The following is a 19,378-nucleotide window of genomic DNA, read 5'->3' as shown; positions in this document are numbered from 1 at the left end:
GGGAAGAAGAATGTTTCAGGCGTCTGAGACAGCCTGGGAAAGAACGTGACTATGTGGTCACTGCATGATATTTCCCGGAAGGTCTGGTGAGCTTAGCAAGGAATTAGGGGAGCTGTCTGCGTGTGGTTCTGACCCATGGTAGGCAGGACTTGTCTAGCAATGGCAGGAAAACTGAGCCACAGGAACTCACACCAGACGTGGGGAGACAGGAAGGTTCCAGCCACAGTGGTCAGAGGGGGGCCTCTGAGCCAGGAGCAATGGGTGAACAGCCCAAGATGCGTGAGGGTGGAACTCAGAACCAGGCTGGTGTGGGGGGTGGGGGAGGGGACCGTATTAATCACCTGAAGATGACCCAAATGACTGATCATCTAAAATGATACAAGACGGTCCATATTTGAAGAAGATAGAAAGAGGAAGGCTGATGAGTCTCCATGAGGTCTAATAACAAGATCTTGGAGTGCAATACCAAGAAGCTCCACAGACGGCTCTGCCCAGTAAAGCCGCAGCACCAGGGAGCTGCTTGATGAAACAATTACAGAAATATGCCAACAAAACGATAACGTTAATTTCCTCTGGCTGCAACTTTGTTGTTACTTTGGTAGGTATGAGTATAAACTTAATCTTCTCATTTCAACATGGAATTTCTTGCTTTTTAAGAGGATTGGGAATTTAAAACGCTAAGGTTACCATCAAATTAGCAGGGCATATTTTGCCTTTTAGAAAGCTCAATGGTCCAGCCCTGCCCTGGACTGGTGCCACACCCGTCTGGTGGCCTTTCCATAGGGACTGGATGTTCCCAGATCATGTCAATTGAGTGGTTTTGTTTTTAGCGACAGAAAATTGTGGCCTCTGGACCTGTTACATAATCACTCACATTGCTGGAATACTTATGTTCACTTGCTAACTTATTTGGCACATATGTCTTTGAGAGTATCAGGAAAGAGATTAAAAACATCTATAAATGCTTTTGTGGTGAATGACACAAAAATGTCTATTGAATTGTATAGGCACCAACTCACGGTTCTTTAGTGTGGATCTGATGGGAAGTTGACAAAATATAATTTCAGAAAATGAACCAAAAAAACCAAAACCTATGTATTATAATCTACATGTAACTTTCATAAACATACCCTTCTTGAAAGATAAAATAATAGGATATACAAACTAATATATACACACACACACATATATACACACATATGAACAAACATGTGCTTCAACTATATACACTTAAAAATACCAAGAAAGTAAAGAGTCATACTTGTTACTGGAGGGAAGCGATTAACATTTACCAATTAACTAGGAAACCATGTAAGAAAGATAACTTTTTAAAAACCTCTTATTAAAGCATAATATATGAACGGAAAAGTGCATATATCACAAGTATATAGCTTGATGAATTTTCACAAACTGAACATATATGTTAGTATCTAGATCATCTTTTCAATAAATTGTGTACATCACTTGGAAGGTCATATGGAAAAAATATATCCTGATCCTCACACTATAACATATACAAAAATCAGATCCAGATGGACTGTAGACCTAAATGTGGACGCTGAGCAAAGGAGGAAAACCTAGGAGAATATCTGTGAAATCTTGGAGTAGACACAGATTTCTTAAAGAGAACATAAAAATGCTACCAATAAAGAAAAAATTGATTGGGCTATATTAAAATAATGAATTCATTAATCAAAAGATACCATTAAGAGAGTAAAACTTAAGTACTTTTTTGGATACAATTTTCACAGAAAACAGGAAACAACAGTTTTACAGGAAAACCTACTGCTCTCCACACTTCTTTGTACTTAGAAGAGTCTTGATGCTTCTAATCAGGCACCCAGAATTCCCCAAATGCTGACAAATCAGGGTAGTGTATGGAGACATGGCGCTTGTCCCCGCAGACCGTCAGTCCTCATGGGGCGGGGGGTGGGGATCATGAGGTTTCCTCCCCTTCTGGTACAGGAGAAATGTCACAGACGTTGGGGGAAGGCAGCAGGGATCACTTGGTAAACCGAGGCTCTCAAGTAGACCTTGCTGGTGGAAATGACTCGCAAGTCACCCAGGGGCAAGGGTTATTCCCCTGCCGCCCTCCGGCCTGCTGTGCCTGGCTCACCTGAACACTCACGCTGCCCTGGAGCTTGAGCTGCAGTTTGATCATGTCCACCTCGGCCGAGGAGCACAGCTGCCGGAGCTCTGCCACCTTCTTACTCATCTCGTCAATGGCCACCTCGATGGGGTTCAGGTCAGTGTGGTGCTGGTACATGACAGGGATGCGCTTCTTCACGTAAGGAAAGCAGTGTATGGCTGCAGAGGATGAGTCCCAGAATTACTCCACGGCTTGTGCGAGCTTTAGTGTTACTGAGGTGATTATTATCAGAAATGATTATTACAGATGTCATTATTCCTCACATTTTAAAACAAGGAACTCAAAGCTTGCTAAAGACACATACTAGTAACTGGTGGAGCTAGAATATTGTCTTCCTTTACAATCGTGTATCTCATAAAGTCAAGAGAGTTGGGTCCTTGTTATCCTTTTAATGTGACAAGCGTGTCTTTAAATAAATCAGGTGATCATTCCCCACTCCATTTTCTTTTCCTTTTTTTTTTTTCTTTTTTTTTTTGAGACGGAGTCTCGCTCTGTTGCTCGGGCTGGAGTGCAGTGGCCGGATCTCAGCTCATTGCAAGCTCCGCCTCCTGGGTTTATGCCATTCTCCTGCCTCAGCCTCCCGAGTAGCTGGGACTACAGGCGCCCGCCACCTTGCCCGGCTAGCTTTTTTTGTATTTTTTAGTAGAGACGGGGTTTCACCGTGCTAGCCAGGATGCTCTCAAACTCCTGACCTCGTGATCCGCCCGTCTCGGCCTCCCAAAGTGCTGGGATTACAGGCTTGAGCCACCGCGCCTGGCCCTTCCCCACTCAATTTTCTAACTCAAAATGCCCTACCTTCCTTGGAAGCTCTGAGGTCTGAATGAGTTAGTGGATATAAGACGACTTTGACAACATAAAAAAGACTAAACAATTTTGAGATACTACATAACAGATTAAGTTCAGGAAATAGTTCCATAAAAATATCCTTGAGAAAATTCATTTTTGTCCATAGAATAACTTTGAATCACATGCTAAATTTGCACAAATCTGAGAAATCAGTAGAAAATAAGAAATAATAATATATTCCTAGGGTGGGCACGGTGCTCACGCCTATAATCCTAGCACTTTGGGAGGCCAAGGCTGGTAGACCACATGAGCCCAGGAGTTCGAGACCAGCCTGGGCAACATGGCAAAAACCTAATTTTTGTAATTTTGTAAAAAATACAAAAATTAGCTGGGTATGGTGGTGTATGCCTGTAGTCCCAGCTACTGGGGAAACTGACGTGGCTGGCTTGAGCCCGGGAGGTCAAGGCTGCAGTGAGCTGTGATTGCGCCACTGTACTCCAGCCTGGGCTACAGAGTGAGACCCTGTCTCAAAAAAGAAAACAAAAACCACTCCCCCAAAACCCAAACCAAAAAAACACAGAGAATAGACTCCTAAGCAAAGGATTTCATGAACCAGAAATTCACAAACTTTTGGAGCTGTAGTGCGAATAAAGGTATTTTGAAACTTACAGCAATGAATAAGAAATAAAAATAAAAGTATTTACTTTTTCTTATATATTTTTTAACCAAAATAACTGATTAATATTGTTTTCCTTTATCATAATGAGATACCTAAACATCAACACAAAGGAGTTAATTTAAAAATGAACCGAAAAACAGCAGGTTCTGATTTGCTGTTTCACATTTCTTACTGCTCTGTATAATATAGAAATAGCTATAATATTCTCACTTGACATATATTTACTAATAGATGGTAGATATGTACTTAAAAGCTTATTTTCTTTTTGAACAAGCCAGTGTCAGACGGGAGTGGTCCTGGTCTCCAGTTAGCAAGTGGCTAGGGAAGAGTTTACTTGGGAAGGGCTCACCACAGGACAGGAGACAGGGCCAGCCCCTGGGAACACAGAGCCCGGATGGGCCGCCCAACATCCAGACAAAGGTGGAAAACATGTCCGCCCTGAGGCAGCCTCATTGGTCACATACGTACAGGCCTGCTGCCTTTTCACAATGTTATCAGTGAAAGGTGAAGGATTCCTGACTTGGTGTCACAGATTTTAAGTGGTAGCACCGGGGATCCATAAAGCTCCCTGGCAGGATGGCGAGGACTCAGCCTGGCTGCTCCCTAGCCAGGGAGGGAGCGCTGGCAGAGGCCTGCTTGTATTTGGACACAGGGCTGTGCTTCAGGGGAGGAGTGGGGCTGCCTTCCTGTTTCTGAGGAAGGAGGCCAACTCCAGGTTCCCAGTCTCCTTTTGCTTTCTCTGGAAGACAGATCACGTTCCACCAGAGGTATATTTACTCATCTGGGTACTGTTTATCGTCTGTCTCCTCTGGCCAGAATGCCAGTTGCACAGGTCCACAGATGTGTTTCATTAGCGTGCCAATGGGAACAGTGTCAGAGTGCAATACATTTTGTTGAATGAATGAATGCATTACTGCCCAAATGACTGCACGAGAGTCCAACCTGGCTCTGGAAGGTGGACGATTAGGTGACCGACGGAGCCAGCCCTTTAGAAAGGAGGACAGGGCAGACCCAGTGATGAGTATGGTGACTGCTGGTCTGTGTGTCTTGAATAGAAGGTGGAGGGCTGGAGGCTAACCCAGGTTTGGAAGACTCTGGAATAGTGACTGGGAAGAAACTCCTTGGCAGAAGTTCCATGAAAGAAGGCAGGGAGGCTTCTCCCCGCACCCCTTCTTTGGGACAGGCTGGGAAATTTCCACTGAAGGAGGCTGGAGGGTGATCATGAGGTTTTTCAAATGATCGCACAGTTACAGTCAGTGACTGCGAACTACCCAGGAAAGTGAGCCTTTACCTGGTGCAGAGGGCAGGGAAGCCCTGGGCTCCCTTTGACCTTTGGAAGGCCAAAGGTTAGGTACGAAGCAATGCAATGGAAGAGGAACCTGAGGGGTTGATAACTTGAGGGAAAACCCTCAGGTCCAGCCTTCAGAATGCCCTGGTGTGTTTATCTAGCTCAACAGCAGGTGAAATCTAGCAAAAAATGAAGAACTTTCTTTCCTCTGCTACTTACTGTTTACAAAGTTACGACAATATAATGAGATGAATGTCCTAACTTGCATTTTGCAGATGAGGAAACTAAGGCACAGAGAGGAAGCATGACCTGCCCAAGGTCACACAGTGAGGCTGTGACCCAGGCCTACAGGACCCCCAGGACAGCGTCGCCGCTGTGTAGGCTGTCTCAACCCACAGCTGTGGACGGCAATCCCTAAGCCAACAACACAGGTGTGTGCCCCACCTCTCTCTGCAGCGCACTCTCTGTCCCCTTGTTCCTGCAGATACAGAGCGTTGCTCATGTGCTTTATCTAATCAAAAGGAGTTCCTAACAAAACGATGGAGAAATGTGCCCTGGGAAAACAGCCTATCGTCGTGAACGTTTATGAATCAGTACACTGCGTTAACAATAACCATACCCAAAACTCCTGACCCTGACTCAGCAGTGAACTAGGTTTATTACAGGCAGCAGTTCTCTAATCTGAGCGTGCACCAGGATCACCGGGAGGGCTTGCTGAACACAAAGAGCGGGCCCCGCCCCCAGAGTTTCTGATCCAGCAGTTTTGGAGGTGGGGACCTGGAACTTCCATCTCTAACAAGTTCCCTGGGGGTGCTGATGCTGCTGGTCCTGGACCAACCTTTGGTAACCACTGACTTAGCAGGTCAGAAGGGAAGTCATCACAGCTGAGCCATAAACACTGTAAGCTGGTGTTTCCCATAAAGTGATTCCGTCTCAAAGAGCAGTTATCTTGCTTAATGAGAATTTGCTACTAATGTGTGCATTAAAAAAATAATTATTTGGGGTGGGGTGATGTTTGTGAGGACAATATCATTTGTGCTTTACATATGCTATCTTCTTAAAAGCAGGAGTAGGGACACTTTAAGAAAACAGTTTTGTTCATTTTGTTTTAACTTTTATCTCATTTCCCTCATAGGGAGTGTGAAAAGCTCCCTGCAATATGTTGTCCTGGGCTAATTCATAAAAACCTGTATTATTTTGTTTTTGGTAACAGCTTTACTAAGATATAAACCCCACGCCATCCAATCTGTCTTTTTAAAGCATCCACTTCGCGGGTGAGAGCTGATGAGCCCCTGGGCGCAGCATCTCCACAGCTCCTTCCGCTCATCATGATAGTGCATATTACTGCCCAGACGGAAACTCAACAACCCCAACTTCCGGGAAGCAGGCCCTTTCCTGGTATGACTTAACTAGGGCCACTCTTTGGAAGACGTGTGGTGAAAACTCGCACACCGGGCATTCTGAACGGCCCTCCCACCGATATTTCTTGGTCAAGGAAGCATTTTATGTTAGGTTACCCCAGTGATGTCGCTGACCCTAACGAGGCACGGACGGGTCAAGCTCTCCCACAGAAGGTAAAAATCACCCGAGGATGACTGGACACTTGCCAGGGGCTGGGAGATGATGCAAAACACATTTCCCAGAGTGGGTTATCACTGGCTCAACAGTGCCAAAGGGATCAGTGAGAACTGCCTAAGCTGAACTTGTGGACAGCCACTGAATGCAGTGAGCTTCCTGGCAGAGGAGGCATTCAAGTGGCAGCTGGCCAGCCCCCAGGGGCAATGATGTGGGGCGATCCAAGCTCACATCCCATTTACTCACAGCCTGAGACTGCTGAGCAGGTCCATGCTAGAACCTGAGACAGGTGTGTGAGATGGGTCCCTCCAGGACTGGGTGTGGCTGCTGGACCTGGAGTCCATAAGTCACCTTAGACTGTGTGCAAAAGCATCTGGGCACATAAGGCCTGACATTTTTATCAGACTCTCAGAAGGGTAAGTGACCTTCGATTGGACATGAACTTCTGGTCTTGTGGAAGAAGGAAGTGTCAACAGAAAAACATCCCAAGTATTCAAAAGGAAGCACTAGATAAATGGGAAACTGAAATGGGTGTGGTGGTGGCTAACTGAGCTCAAAAGGCCCTTCTAGTCCTGAAGCTTCTGAATCCCTCTGGACGGCTCTTCAGCGAGGCGTCCAGGCTGGTGTCCATGAGGTTTCTGGCGCCCATACCTGTCAGGATGGTGCGCCGTTTGCACTGCTCTTCCACTCCGCCCTGCCTCTTCCCAGTCTGCGTAAACGGCATCTCAAACATGAAGCGGCGGATGTTATGGGATCTCTCAAACTCTGTTTTCCTTTCTTGCAACTCTTTTTCGTCAAAGAAGGGGATGACGTGAGTCACCTGGATGTAGGCATACTTGGAATCCAGATCCTTAGGGTTGACCTTTAATTGAAACAGCACAATGGAAGATTGGTACTCCATGAAGGAATTACTCAGTCCTTACCTACGTGGTATTTTCCAACGTTTTATTAGTAAATATAACGGAGAAAAGAGTACAACAAACATCCACATATCCACCACTTGGATCAACAACTGCTAGCAGTTTGCTCTATTTGTCTCAAATATACATACACATACACCTATGTATGTGCACACACACAGACATACAGACTTTTCTTTCCAGTGGAACCATTTCAAAGTAAGCAGAACACATCAGGATACTATAGTCGGCTTCTCCGAAAAATGAGGACATTTGCTTCTATAACCACAATACGTTGTCATGCCTACCCAAATTAACACTGATTCCCTAATACCATCCAATACCCAGTCTATATTACCATTTTCTCAAATGTCTCCAGAATGTTAGTTATAGATATTTGTGTTTGGATCAGAATCTAATCAACAATCACACTTTACATTTAGTTGTTATGTCCCTAGTCATGTTTAATTTAGAAGATTCCCTATCATTCATTTTTCCCATAATATTGAATTGATTAATTAATTTTTTTTTTTTTTTTTTTTTTGAGACAGAGTTTTGCTCTTGTTGCCCAGGCTGGAGTGCAATGGCATGATCTCAGCTCACTGCAACTTCTGCCTCCTGTGTTCAAGTGATTCTTCTGCTTCAGCCTCCTGAGTAGGTGGGACTATAGGTGTGTGCCACCACGCCCGGCTAATTTTGTATTTTTAGTAGAGATGAGGTTTCTCCATGTTGGTCAGGCTGGTCTTGAACTCCCGACCTCAAGTGATCCGCCCGCCTTGGCCTCCCAAACTGCTGGTTTTCTTATTGAATGACCTCCAGTCTGGATTTCCCTGATTGTTTCTTAAACTGCATTTTTAGTATATTTGCCTTAGAGAGACATATGTTTATTTTTAGGAATAATGTTTGGAAGCTGGGCCTCCAAATTATCATTACTCTATAGGCAGCTGAGATTAGATGCAAACAGCTGCGGATTAATTAATTTAATACAGGTACCAATTAATCTAGACTATTCTAATGATAAGTTTAGTTTCTGTTCAACACATAAGTGCTTTTAAAACCACCATAGAATTAGTGGTACTCTCATTTCTGTGACATGATAGAGAATTAAACGTAGGCATTTCCCATGCAGAAACAAAAGTTAATTCACTAGGAAGACAAATCAATTTTGCACATTTTAATGTATTTAACCTTCTAGAGCAATAAAAAGGGACACAAAAGAAATGACTGTGCAGAGAACATGGAGCCATACTGGTATAAGGCAGCAAACAAAACAGAACTGTTCTCAAAACAGAGATGATTGTGAAGAAAAATGAAAAACAGATGGAAAAGTGCCTGAAACTTTAGAAGAAAATACATAAAGTCATAGAAAGTTATTATTTGGGCCAGACTCGGTGGCTCACGCCTGTAATCCTAGCACTTTGGGAGACCGATGCAGGCAGGTCACTTGAGGTCAGGAGTTGGAGAACAGCCTGGCCAACATGGTGAAACCCTGTCTCTACCAAAAATAAAAAAATTAGCCAGGTGTGGTGGCACACTCCTGTAATCCCAGCTACCCGGGAGGCTGAGGCACGAGAATCTCTTGAACCCGGGAGGCAGAGATTACAGTGAGCCAAGATCGCGCCACTGCACTCCAGCCTGGGTGACAGAGTGAGACTCCATCTCAAAAAAAAAAAAAAAAAAGTTATTATTTGAATTTTAGAAAAAGCCATTTGACCATTCATTCTATCCAAACCTATTAAAACTTAACCTTTTTTTTTTTTTTTTTTTTGAGATGGAGTCTTGCACTTCTGCCCAGGCTGGAGTGCAGTGGCGCGATCTCAGCTCACTGCAAGCTCCACCTCCCAGGTTCACGCCATTCTCCTGCCTCAGCCTCCCAAGTAGCTGGGACTACAGGCGCCCGCTGCCACGCCCGGCTAGTTTTTTTGTATTTTTAGTAGACACAGGGTTTCACCGTGTTCGCCAGGATGGTCTTGATCTCCTGACCTCGTGATCCACCCGCCTCGGCCTCCCAAAGTGCTGGAATTACAGGCGTGAGCCACCGCGCCCGGCCCAAAACTTAACTTTCTTTAGCAGAAATAATTTAAAGGCAGTGGGAGTGAAGCTGTCTTGCCCATGTTTCAGTGGTGTTTCCCTACGTTTCGCTTTCTGGGCTGGACATGTGTATCAGGACATGAAGGGAGGACTGGTGCTTGGTGGAGGAGATGATCCAGTTAACTCAGCTGTTGCCTCATATTTAAAGGGGAAAGAGAATGACTGAGAACCTGGAGAAAAGGCTGTCACGTTAAAGCAACCACTTGATCCAGACAAAGGTTTCGGTTTCAGAGAAAGAGGCAAATTAGACCAGAGTAATTTGGTCTATGAAGCAAGGGGGTCATAATAAGGTTGAGTCAGGCTTTCTGGTTAAAAATAGACCCATATGTGTTCATCCTTTTTCCTTTGTGCAACTCTTTAAAATGACAGTTAGGAGTTAACCTGCATGGATCCAGGGATGGGGACAGAAGATAGCAGCGGAGGAGACATGTTAATGAATTTTTGGAGGACAGGCACATTGAGGCGTTCTACCCAACTCAGCAAAGCAGAGAAACCTAATCCACGTTCCAATGAGGTGGGTAACAGAAGTGAGTCAGTGCAGCCCCCAGAAGCCAGCGGAGGCTTACCCTTGAAGCAATTCGAGAGACTGAGTGAGATGGAGGGCACACAATGGGGAAAGTGGCCCGAAGTCCCCATCTGGAGTCGGGAATTCCAGGTTCCCTTCCCTCACTCCACCGCACAAGAGAGCAGAGGTCGTTCCCTGAAAAAACTGGTCTGGACAAACACTGAGTGGGTCCACTAGGCTCAGTGCAAGGTAGGCAAGGTACCGAGTGGGCAAGGGCGGGTACTTCTGCATCTGGAATCCAGCAGTCCAATGTGTACTCCTCCCCTGGCGGTCCCCTCCCCAGATCCCTACCCAGCTGCGCAGGAGAACTGAGGATTCTTCTCCGGAGAAAATGATGGGTCCCAAAGAAACAGATTCCAGTACTGAGGACTCCAAAAGAGGGCTCAGGAGAGAAGGAAGACAGGAGGTCGGTAGGACTGGTTTTGCAAGGTACAGGTCACAAAGACCCCACTGATAAAATGAGATGTGGTAAAGAAGCCGGCCAAAACCCATCCAAATCAAGATGGCAATGAGAGCGACCTCTGGTTGTCCTCACTGCTCATTATACACTAATTATAATGCATTACCATACTACAAGACACTCCCACCAGCGCCATGACAGTTTACAAACACCGAGCCAACACCTGGAAGTTACTCTATATGCTCTGAAAGGGGTAGAACCCTCAGTTCTGGGAATTCCCTGCCTCTTTCCTAGGAAACTCATGAATAATCCACCCCATGTTTAGCATCTAATCAAGAAATAATCATACGTTTACTCGGTCAAGCAGCCCATGCCACTGCTCTGCCTGTGGAGTAGTCATTCTTTTAGTCCTTTACTTTCCTAATAAACTTGCTTTTACTTTACTCTGTCAGCTTGCTCTTGAATTCCTTCTGTGCCAAGCCAAGAACCCACAGGGCCTTCCAGGCTGAACCCCAATTTTGGGGTTCACCCTGTAACTAAAGGAACTAAGGATCTCTCTAAATGGTGTCTTTAGGAAGAGGCAGGGCTCATCACTGGTGAGAGCGGAGGAGGAGGTGCATTTCTAACACAAAGAACGGGGGCACTATCTTTGCCTGAGTTTCAGGAAGCAGAGGGAGACCCGACCTCCTGGAGATGTCCTGAGGAGGGTGGAACACACAAAGGTACAGGACAAAGGTGCAGGTTCCAAAAGGGTCTTCGTGAGAACAGAATGCCAGAGGACAGCCTCTCTAAGCAGAAAGTGATTGCTGTTCCCACAGTCATGCTGCTGGTGAGTTCATTTCCTTGGCCTGTCCATGTATCCATTTGCCCATCCACCTATCTGTTCACCTGTTGACAGAGTGGCAAGTCATGTGCTATGTGCAGGGAGAGGTGCAGTGAGTAACAGAGCCGTGGGCTGTCAGAGTTTCTAAATAGCTGGACTAAAAATGGCATATCCCATCAGATGTTATTTTGTAAAATTAGATGTTTTAAAAATTAGGCGATAAAGATTTTTTAATGTCAAGCATGTAATGGAAAGCGCTAAAGGTATTAGGAAGAAAATACACCTGCCACTCACGGCCAACCATCCTTAATATTTTTCTTGAGTTTTTTTCTATGTACATTTAAATATATATAATATGTAATCAATCACAGCATTACATTGCTATGAAACTTATCCAAACATGGTCGTACCTTGCCAGAATCCTGTATCATTTTGACATTTTCAGAACCAAATTTATCCGAGTACAGTTTAAGGAGTCTCTGAGAAATTTCTGACAGCGGTGTGAGTTTGGGTTCCTTGTAAATATACTCCTTTCCATCTTCATCTTCAAAGAATCCCTGTGACATAAAGCACAATTAGAGCTATCCCTGAATAGAAGCCCAAGGTTTACCACCTAGGAAGGGTTCTTTTGTTACAAGAGGGAGAAAAAAGGAATGAGTCTAAAGATCCTACTTAAACGGGTTTTCTGAATGAGAAAGGAAATGGTAATGACATGAAGTCTAGGTGCAAAGATAAAGGAAAAACACAAAGTTGCAAACTTATTCAAGAACGCAGTCATTAAGTGTTGAGTGAAATGAGAGATTTTGGATACAAGACTGTGCTGTCCCAGGGAAGTCTAATGGGAGTCAAGCCTGTTTCACTTTCCCAAGAAGCAGAACCCACTAGAAAATGATGAGCAGCCCGCGACAGGCAGGCTCGGAAGTGGACATGCCTCCCTTCTCCTGACGGCTCCCATGCACACAGGATTTTATGGCATGAGCTGAAGCGTTTCGGGGTCTGGAGTAGGTTTAGTAAAAGTTATGTAAAGCTTGTATAAATTGTATTTTGCTTTACCAATGAGAAAAAAATATTAAAGACCTGTAGCTCAATATCAGAAAATATTTTCATCTCACCAGTCATCATCTGTTTTAGCACCAATCATGTTTGACTACAAGGCTTAGAATTGCATGGGAAGTGAAAAAGGTTGAAAATTAAAAAGTCCAACTGGGGTTAATGTTTAAAAGAAAATTTTTAAAAGTTTCTCATCTAAATTAAGAGAGAGAAAATGGTGCACAAAACAGTAAAAAAAAAAAAAAAAAAAAAAAATGCAGGCTAACATGAAACAAAAAACATCCACATCAAACTAGGAGTTTAGATGCAGTAATTTCACTACATTACTTGCTTTTTAGGCATTTACTGTAATTACCTCCACATCTGTTTCACTGTCTGTAAACTGGTATTGCTATAAAGTTATAAAAGACAATAACAGAATAAATTGAAGGTTATATAATGCTCATAGAAAACCACACGCCCTAAATACATGTATTATAATTTATACTATTTAATAATGTTAGAGACTTGAAGGTTAAGATTTAAGTTAAATTTAGATAAATCCTTTTCTATAGGGTTTCTGAAATACTGTAATTGTAAATATACTTGTGGAGATATGATATTACAAAAGATAAAGATGCACAGGCACAAAGGACACCAGAAAGTCTTAATTTTGGTTTAAAACATGCAATATAGATGTATAAGAAAACAGGTGATTTATTTCTGTAAATGGAATAAAATGTTAATTTTTTTGGAGTTTGTAATGACTAGACAGATATACATACAGACTTGAAAAGGAAACTTGCAAACCACACTGAAGTACCAAAGATGTTGCTAAGAATGTCTTATGGAGGAAGAACTTACCGCTGCCTTAAGAAAGTAATAAAGAAAAGACAGGAAGAAAGAAAAAAAGCAGAAAGTTTACTACTGAGGAAGATAAGAATCATACTAAATATGACAAATTCATCAAATTAGCATTTGCAGAAAACAGAGAATTTGTAAGATATAACTTTATTATAGGTTTTTTTTTTTTTTTTTTTTTTTTTTAAAGGACTTAGGACACTGCAGAACAGACAGGAGGCTCACCTGCCCGAAGAAGGCTACCCGGAAATAGGTCCCCAGCAGCCTGCGGCCTGAGTGCATGACCTCGGTCACTTTGCTGTAGGCCCGGTGCAGCGTGTCATACAGATGGGCCAGCCTCTGGAAAGCAGAACAAAGCCCATTTCTTCCCATGTGCAAACAGGAGAATCGATTTTAAAATAACAAATGTGATAATGGAGGTGAAAGTCCTTGAACTTGAATAAAAATACACTCACGCACATTCTGGCTGCGCTGCTTGTAGTGATCATTAATGAATGGTAACGCTTCCTACCCAAAGGCCAGCCCACACGTGAGGACCCATCACATTTCCACATTATAGTAAGCAAACCCTGTTTTCAAGTTAAGGTGCGATGTCAGAGATGGTTCCCCAACGTGATTCTTGGCCTTTGCTTTTCCTGCTCCATTTGATATGCCTAGAGAAACTGGATGACTTCCCAAGCCCAGGATGGGCAGAAGGGACACCATTTTTCCACGCAGGTGGAGTAAGGAAGAGTTCTGAGAAAGGGGACACCCGGTGATCACAAAACTCTGTTCATGGCAGCCTTTCAAAAGTGAAGTGCCAGGTGGTTACCCTGTATTTTGAGATGTAGGGGTCTCCACAGAGACGGGGCCCAGGTCTGAGTGATACCTGATGACTATTTGGAGATGATGACTGGCCACCACTTTCAGCGTAATGTGGAGGGTCAGAGACTCCCCTGCTGATCACTGGCCCGTGACCTGCTTCCTCTCTTGCATATGCGCAGGTCTGGGTATATGTCACAGCGTCATGCTCTCAAATAGGAAAAAAACAAAAAGGCACTCCCATACCTCAAAATCCCTCCGCTTCTCATAAATGGGGATGATGAGTTTGTAGATGTCGGCGATGAGCTCATAGCGCTCGGCTTTCCAGAGTCCATCTGCGCACTGCTCAAGGAGCTCCATCAGCACGTCCTGATCAAAGAGAAGGGCCAGCAGCCAGAGAAGGGCGTTACCGGGAATGCAATATGGCACCCCTTGCAGAATGCTAAATGGTAAGACTGCGAGGAGGAACTTTTCACAACAGACATGTGTCAACACTCACTTCCACACTTACAACATTCTTTTTTAGGGAGCCATTTTTTCATCACCACAGTTTTTTTTAGGGAGGCATTTTTTCAGTCATGGTCACAAGCAAAAACGAAAAAGGATCACCCTGCACAACTGCGTAATACATGGAAAAACTGACACTGATACCATCACAGGGGCTCTCAATTTTTGTTCCTAGTCATCTTAATAAATGCCATCTAGCAATTTTTCTTTTCTGAGGAACAATGACAATGCTAAGACATGGAGCATTACTAAGCATGACTTTAACACAAGTTAGAGTGATTTAGTGATGGAGTGTGGTGGGCACCGTGCCTGCTTCACCTTGGAAATTTCTACCAATTGAAGTTTGGGTAGTTACTCTGCTTCCACTAAAGCACTTGAACTTTGGAGGAAGTTAACACTACCCATGGCTCAAGAATTGTGGCCTGATGCACACATACGTTTATTGCAGCACTATTCACAATAGCAAAGACTTGGAATCGACCCAAATGTCCATCAGTGACAGACTGGATTAAGAAAATGTGGCACATATACACCATGGAATACTATGCAGTCATAAAAAAGGATGAGTTCGTGTCCTTTGTAGGGGCATGGATGCAGCTGGAAACCATCATTCTCAGCAAGCTATAGCAAGAACAGAAAACCAAACACCGCATGTTCTCACTCATAGGTGGGAACTGAACAATGAGATCACTTGGACACGGGAAGGGGAACATCACACACTGGGACCTATTGTGGGGAGGGGCGAGGGGGAGGGGGAGGGATGGCATTGGGAGTTATACCTGATGTAAATGACGAGTTGATGGGTGCAGCACACCAACATGGCACATGTATACATATGTAACAAACCTGCACATTGTGCACATGTACCCTAGAACTTAAAGCATTAAAAAAAAAAAAAAAAAAAATTGTGGCCTGGACTTACACTAATCAGCACAAATCTATTTCCTGGCCACAGGCATTGCTTCATCATGGGTGGACATGTGACCTAAGCAGGCCAATCAGGGTGAATTTTAGGACCCCAGCTTGGAATTCGAAGAAATGCTCCCACCAGACTGTAGCTTGGCTGAGCTGGCATTCCTCTCATGGCCATGGAGTGAAGGGCCTCCCTTCTGCTGCCCAGCAAAGTGATCGTGTCATGAATAACTCTGTTAAAGGTTTGGACTGATTGATGTTAATCTCTCCGTGGCATTTCCTAGTGGGATCCAATACTTGACCTCTAATGTTTAAGCCCATTTTAGAGGGGTTTCATTAATGATGCTGAATTAATTTTAATTTGCTGTGTAATATATAGCTTTGGTAAAGTGTCTATTCAAATCTTTTGCTCATTTGTCTACTGGATTGCTTATTTTATTATTGAATTTTGAGAGCTCTTTATATACTGTGGATAAAAGTCCTTTACCAGATATGTGATTTGTAACTATTTCTCCCAATCTGTGGTTTGTCTCTAGGGTTTTTTTTTTTTTTAATTTAAAATTTATTTTAGCTTTTTTTGAGACTGGGTCTTGCTCTGTTGCCTAGGCTGGGGTACAGCAGCATGATCTTGGCTCACTGTAACCTCTGCCTCCCCAGTAGCTGAGATTACAGGTGTGCACCACCACGCCCAACTCATTTTTTGTATTTTTAGTAGAGATGGGGTTTTGCCATGCTGGCAAGGCTGGTCTTGAATTCCTGCCCTCATGTGATAAGCCTTGGCCTCCCAAAGTGCTGGGATTACAGGCGTGTGCCATAGTGCCCAGCCTATGTCTAGGTCTTCTTAACAGTGTCCATTAAAGAGCCAAAGTTTTTAATTTTACAAAGTTTGACGTATTGAGTTTTTATTTTCTGGATTGTGCTTTATATGTTATAGTTAAATATTTATCTAACCCAGGTTCACAAAGATTTTCTCTTATATTTTCTTCCAGAAGTCTTATAGTTTTACATTTTACATTGTAGACTATGATCCGTTTGGGGTTATTTTCTAATGAAGTGTCAAGGTTCTTTTGTGCATACGTATATCCAATTGTTTCAATACCAGCTGATGAGAGACTATGCTTTCTTAGATTGCCTTTGAACCTCTGTCAAAAATCAACTGCTAACAAGTGTGTGGGTCCATTTCTGGACTCTCTGTTTTGTTCTGTTGATATATGTCTCTATCCTTGTGCCAAACCACAGGATAATTTTTATGCTACTGTAAATAGCACTGTTTTAAAATTTTCATACTAAAGGAAAGTGCTTTTTGGAATAAGATTAAATATCATCCAGCTTATTTGTTTCTCAAAATTATATTAAATAATCATGAACTATATAGTAAAACCATAGTATAACAAGGAAGAAGGTTAATCTTTGTATACTGATCTTGTATCCTGTGATCTTGCTAAATGGACTTAACAGTTTTAGTAGCTTATTTTACAAGTTCTTTGGGATTTTCTCCTTATAACTATGTCTTATGTGAATATGAAAATATTTATTTCTTTTTCTTGCCTTACTACACTGGCTAGAACCTCCAGCATGATATTGAATACTCAGGAAAGCAGGTATTATGGTCTTGTTTCCAATTTTAGGGCAAAGCAGTCAGTCTTTCACAATTAAATATCATGCTAGCTATAGGTTTCTTGTAGACAGTCTTTTTGTTTTCAGGCTAAGGAAGTTCCTTCTATTCCTAGTTATCTCTTTAAAATTATGAATAGATGTTGAAGGTTGTCAAATACTCTTTATGCATCTACTGACAAAATCATATGTTTTTTCCTATTTATTCTGTTGATATGATGAATTAATTTGATTGGCTTTTCAATGCAGAGCCAACTATGCACTCCCAGAATAAACCCTACGTGGTCATGATGCATTTATGTATTGCTAGATTCAATTTACATACATATATACACTTTTCTTTCTTTCTTTTTTTTTTTTTTTGAGACAGAGTTCCACTCTTGTTGCCTAGGCTGGAGTGCAACGGCGCAATCTTGGCTTACTGCAACCTCTGCCTCCCAGGTTCAAGCGATTCTCCTGCCTCAGCCTCCCAAGTAGCTGGGATTACAGGCATGCGCCACCATGCCTGGCTACTTTTTTGTATTTTTAGTAGAGATAGGGTTTCTCCATGTTGGTCAGGCTGGTCTTGAATTCCTGACCTCAGGTGATCCACCCACCTCAGCTTCCCAAAGTACTGAGATTACAGGCGTGAGCCACCACACCCAGCCTTCAATTTACTAATATTTTATTAAGGGTCTTATAGTTGCATCTGAAAATGTGTATATCCTTCACAATATTGTAAATGAAGAGCAAGGCCTGAGTTTTTCATTATCAGCCCTAATGTTTCACTACAGGACTAATACCTACAAAGTTTACAGATTCAAGGTAAATAAACATTTTTAAAGCAGTTGTGAATCAATGTACCAGAAAACGCTATCTAAGCAAGACCATTTACCTCCTATGTCATATTTATAGCACATGAGTCATAAAAGTGTCATTTGTGTGACCAAACTCTGTACTGGTGCTTATTAAAAGGTCAGTTTTCTCCTGCTTTTATTGCAGATCTCATAAATCCAGATACAAGTAGTAACCACCACAGCAGCAAAAGACACGAAGAAATCAGAAACGGTTTTCACACCAACTCTTTCCCTTTGTATCTGTATTATAAAGATGTACGCTTTTTTTTTTTTTGAGACAAAAGTCTCATTCTGTTGCCCAGACTGGAGTACAGTGGTGCAATCTTGGCTCACTGCAACCTCCACCTCCCGGATTCAAGTGATTCTCCTGCCTTAGCCTCCCAAGTAGCTGGGATTACAGGCGTGTGCCACCACACCCAGCTAATTTTTGTATTTTTAGTACAGACGAGGTTTCATCATTTTGGCCAGGCTAGTCTCGAACTACTAGCCTCAAGTGATCCACCCACCTTGGCCTCCCAAAGTGCTGGGACTACAGGCGTGAGCCACTACGCCTGGCCAGATGTATGCCATTCTTAGTTTTGTCTCAAATCTTTTCCAATGGAAAATCTATCCGTACTAACCATAACAAATTTTATGATTCTTTTCATGGTTCTCTAATTATAAAAAGCTAGATAAAAGCATAAAAATTATCAATAAACATTATCAATATATGTATTTCTTCGTATTTGTAAAACCAGGGAATGTATTACAGGTCTAACCTAAATTGGTGTTTGTGAAGATCACATAAAACTTTACCAATCAAAATGGTCTGAAAATTGCAAATTCTGCATGTTAATTCACAGGCTAATTAAATAAGCCTGTTCTATTACAATCATCACTTTCTTTCTTTTCTTTTTTGAGAAGGTCTTGCTCTATTGCCCAGGCTGGAGTCCAGTGGCATGATGATCATGGTTCACTGCAGCCTTGACCTCCCAGGCTCAAGCGTTCCTCCGGCCTCAGCCTCTTGGGTAGCTGGGACTACAGGTGCATGCCACCATGCCCAGCTAAGTTTGTTTTAAACTTTTTTTGTAGAGACAGGGTCTCCCTATGTTTCCCAGGCTGGTTTCAAACTCCTGGGCTCAAGCAATCCTCCAGTCTCTGCCTCCCAAAGTGTTGGGAGTACAGGTGTGAGCCACTGTGCCCAGCCACTATCATCACTTTCTACTTTGTATTAATTTTTTTTAAAAACCTTAGGCCAGGCACAGTGGCTCATGCCTATAATCCTAGCACTTTGGGAAGGCAAGGTGGGTGGATATTTGAGCTCAGGAGTTCAAGACAAGCCTCAGCAACATAGTGAAATCCCATCTCTATAAAAAATACAAAAAAATTAGCTGGGTGTGATAGTGCATGCCTGTAGTCCCAGGTACTTGGGAGGCTGAGGTGGGAGAATGACTTCAGCCCAGGAGGAGGAGGTTACAGTGAACCGAGATCGCACCACTGCAGTCCAGCCTGGGTGACAGTCAGATCCTGTCTCAAAATAACATAACATAACATAACATAACATAACATAACATAACATAACAT

The 19,378-nt window shown here is 43.0% G+C and overlaps 1 protein-coding gene across 4 annotated transcripts in view; it reads right to left on the bottom strand.

The window, feature by feature from the left end:
• Positions 1–19,378, bottom strand: part of DOCK9 (dedicator of cytokinesis 9) — a 299,398-nt gene that overhangs the window by 4,663 nt on the left and 275,357 nt on the right. For all 4 annotated transcript variants that reach the window (XM_023218031.2, XM_023218032.2, XM_023218033.3 and 1 more), the window contains 5 exons: positions 14,193–14,315; positions 13,371–13,484; positions 11,666–11,812; positions 7,129–7,339; positions 2,117–2,307 (listed from right to left, as the gene is read on the bottom strand). In XM_023218031.2, coding sequence (XP_023073799.1) covers positions 2,117–2,307; positions 7,129–7,339; positions 11,666–11,812; positions 13,371–13,484; positions 14,193–14,315 — 786 coding nt within the window. The remainder of the gene's footprint in view (positions 1–2,116; positions 2,308–7,128; positions 7,340–11,665; positions 11,813–13,370; positions 13,485–14,192; positions 14,316–19,378) is intronic.

Source organism: Piliocolobus tephrosceles, chromosome X (assembly GCF_002776525.5).
Source record: "Piliocolobus tephrosceles isolate RC106 chromosome X, ASM277652v3, whole genome shotgun sequence".
NCBI classification, from domain to species: domain Eukaryota; kingdom Metazoa; phylum Chordata; class Mammalia; order Primates; family Cercopithecidae; genus Piliocolobus; species Piliocolobus tephrosceles.
This window is presented reverse-complemented; position numbering and strand designations above follow the sequence as displayed.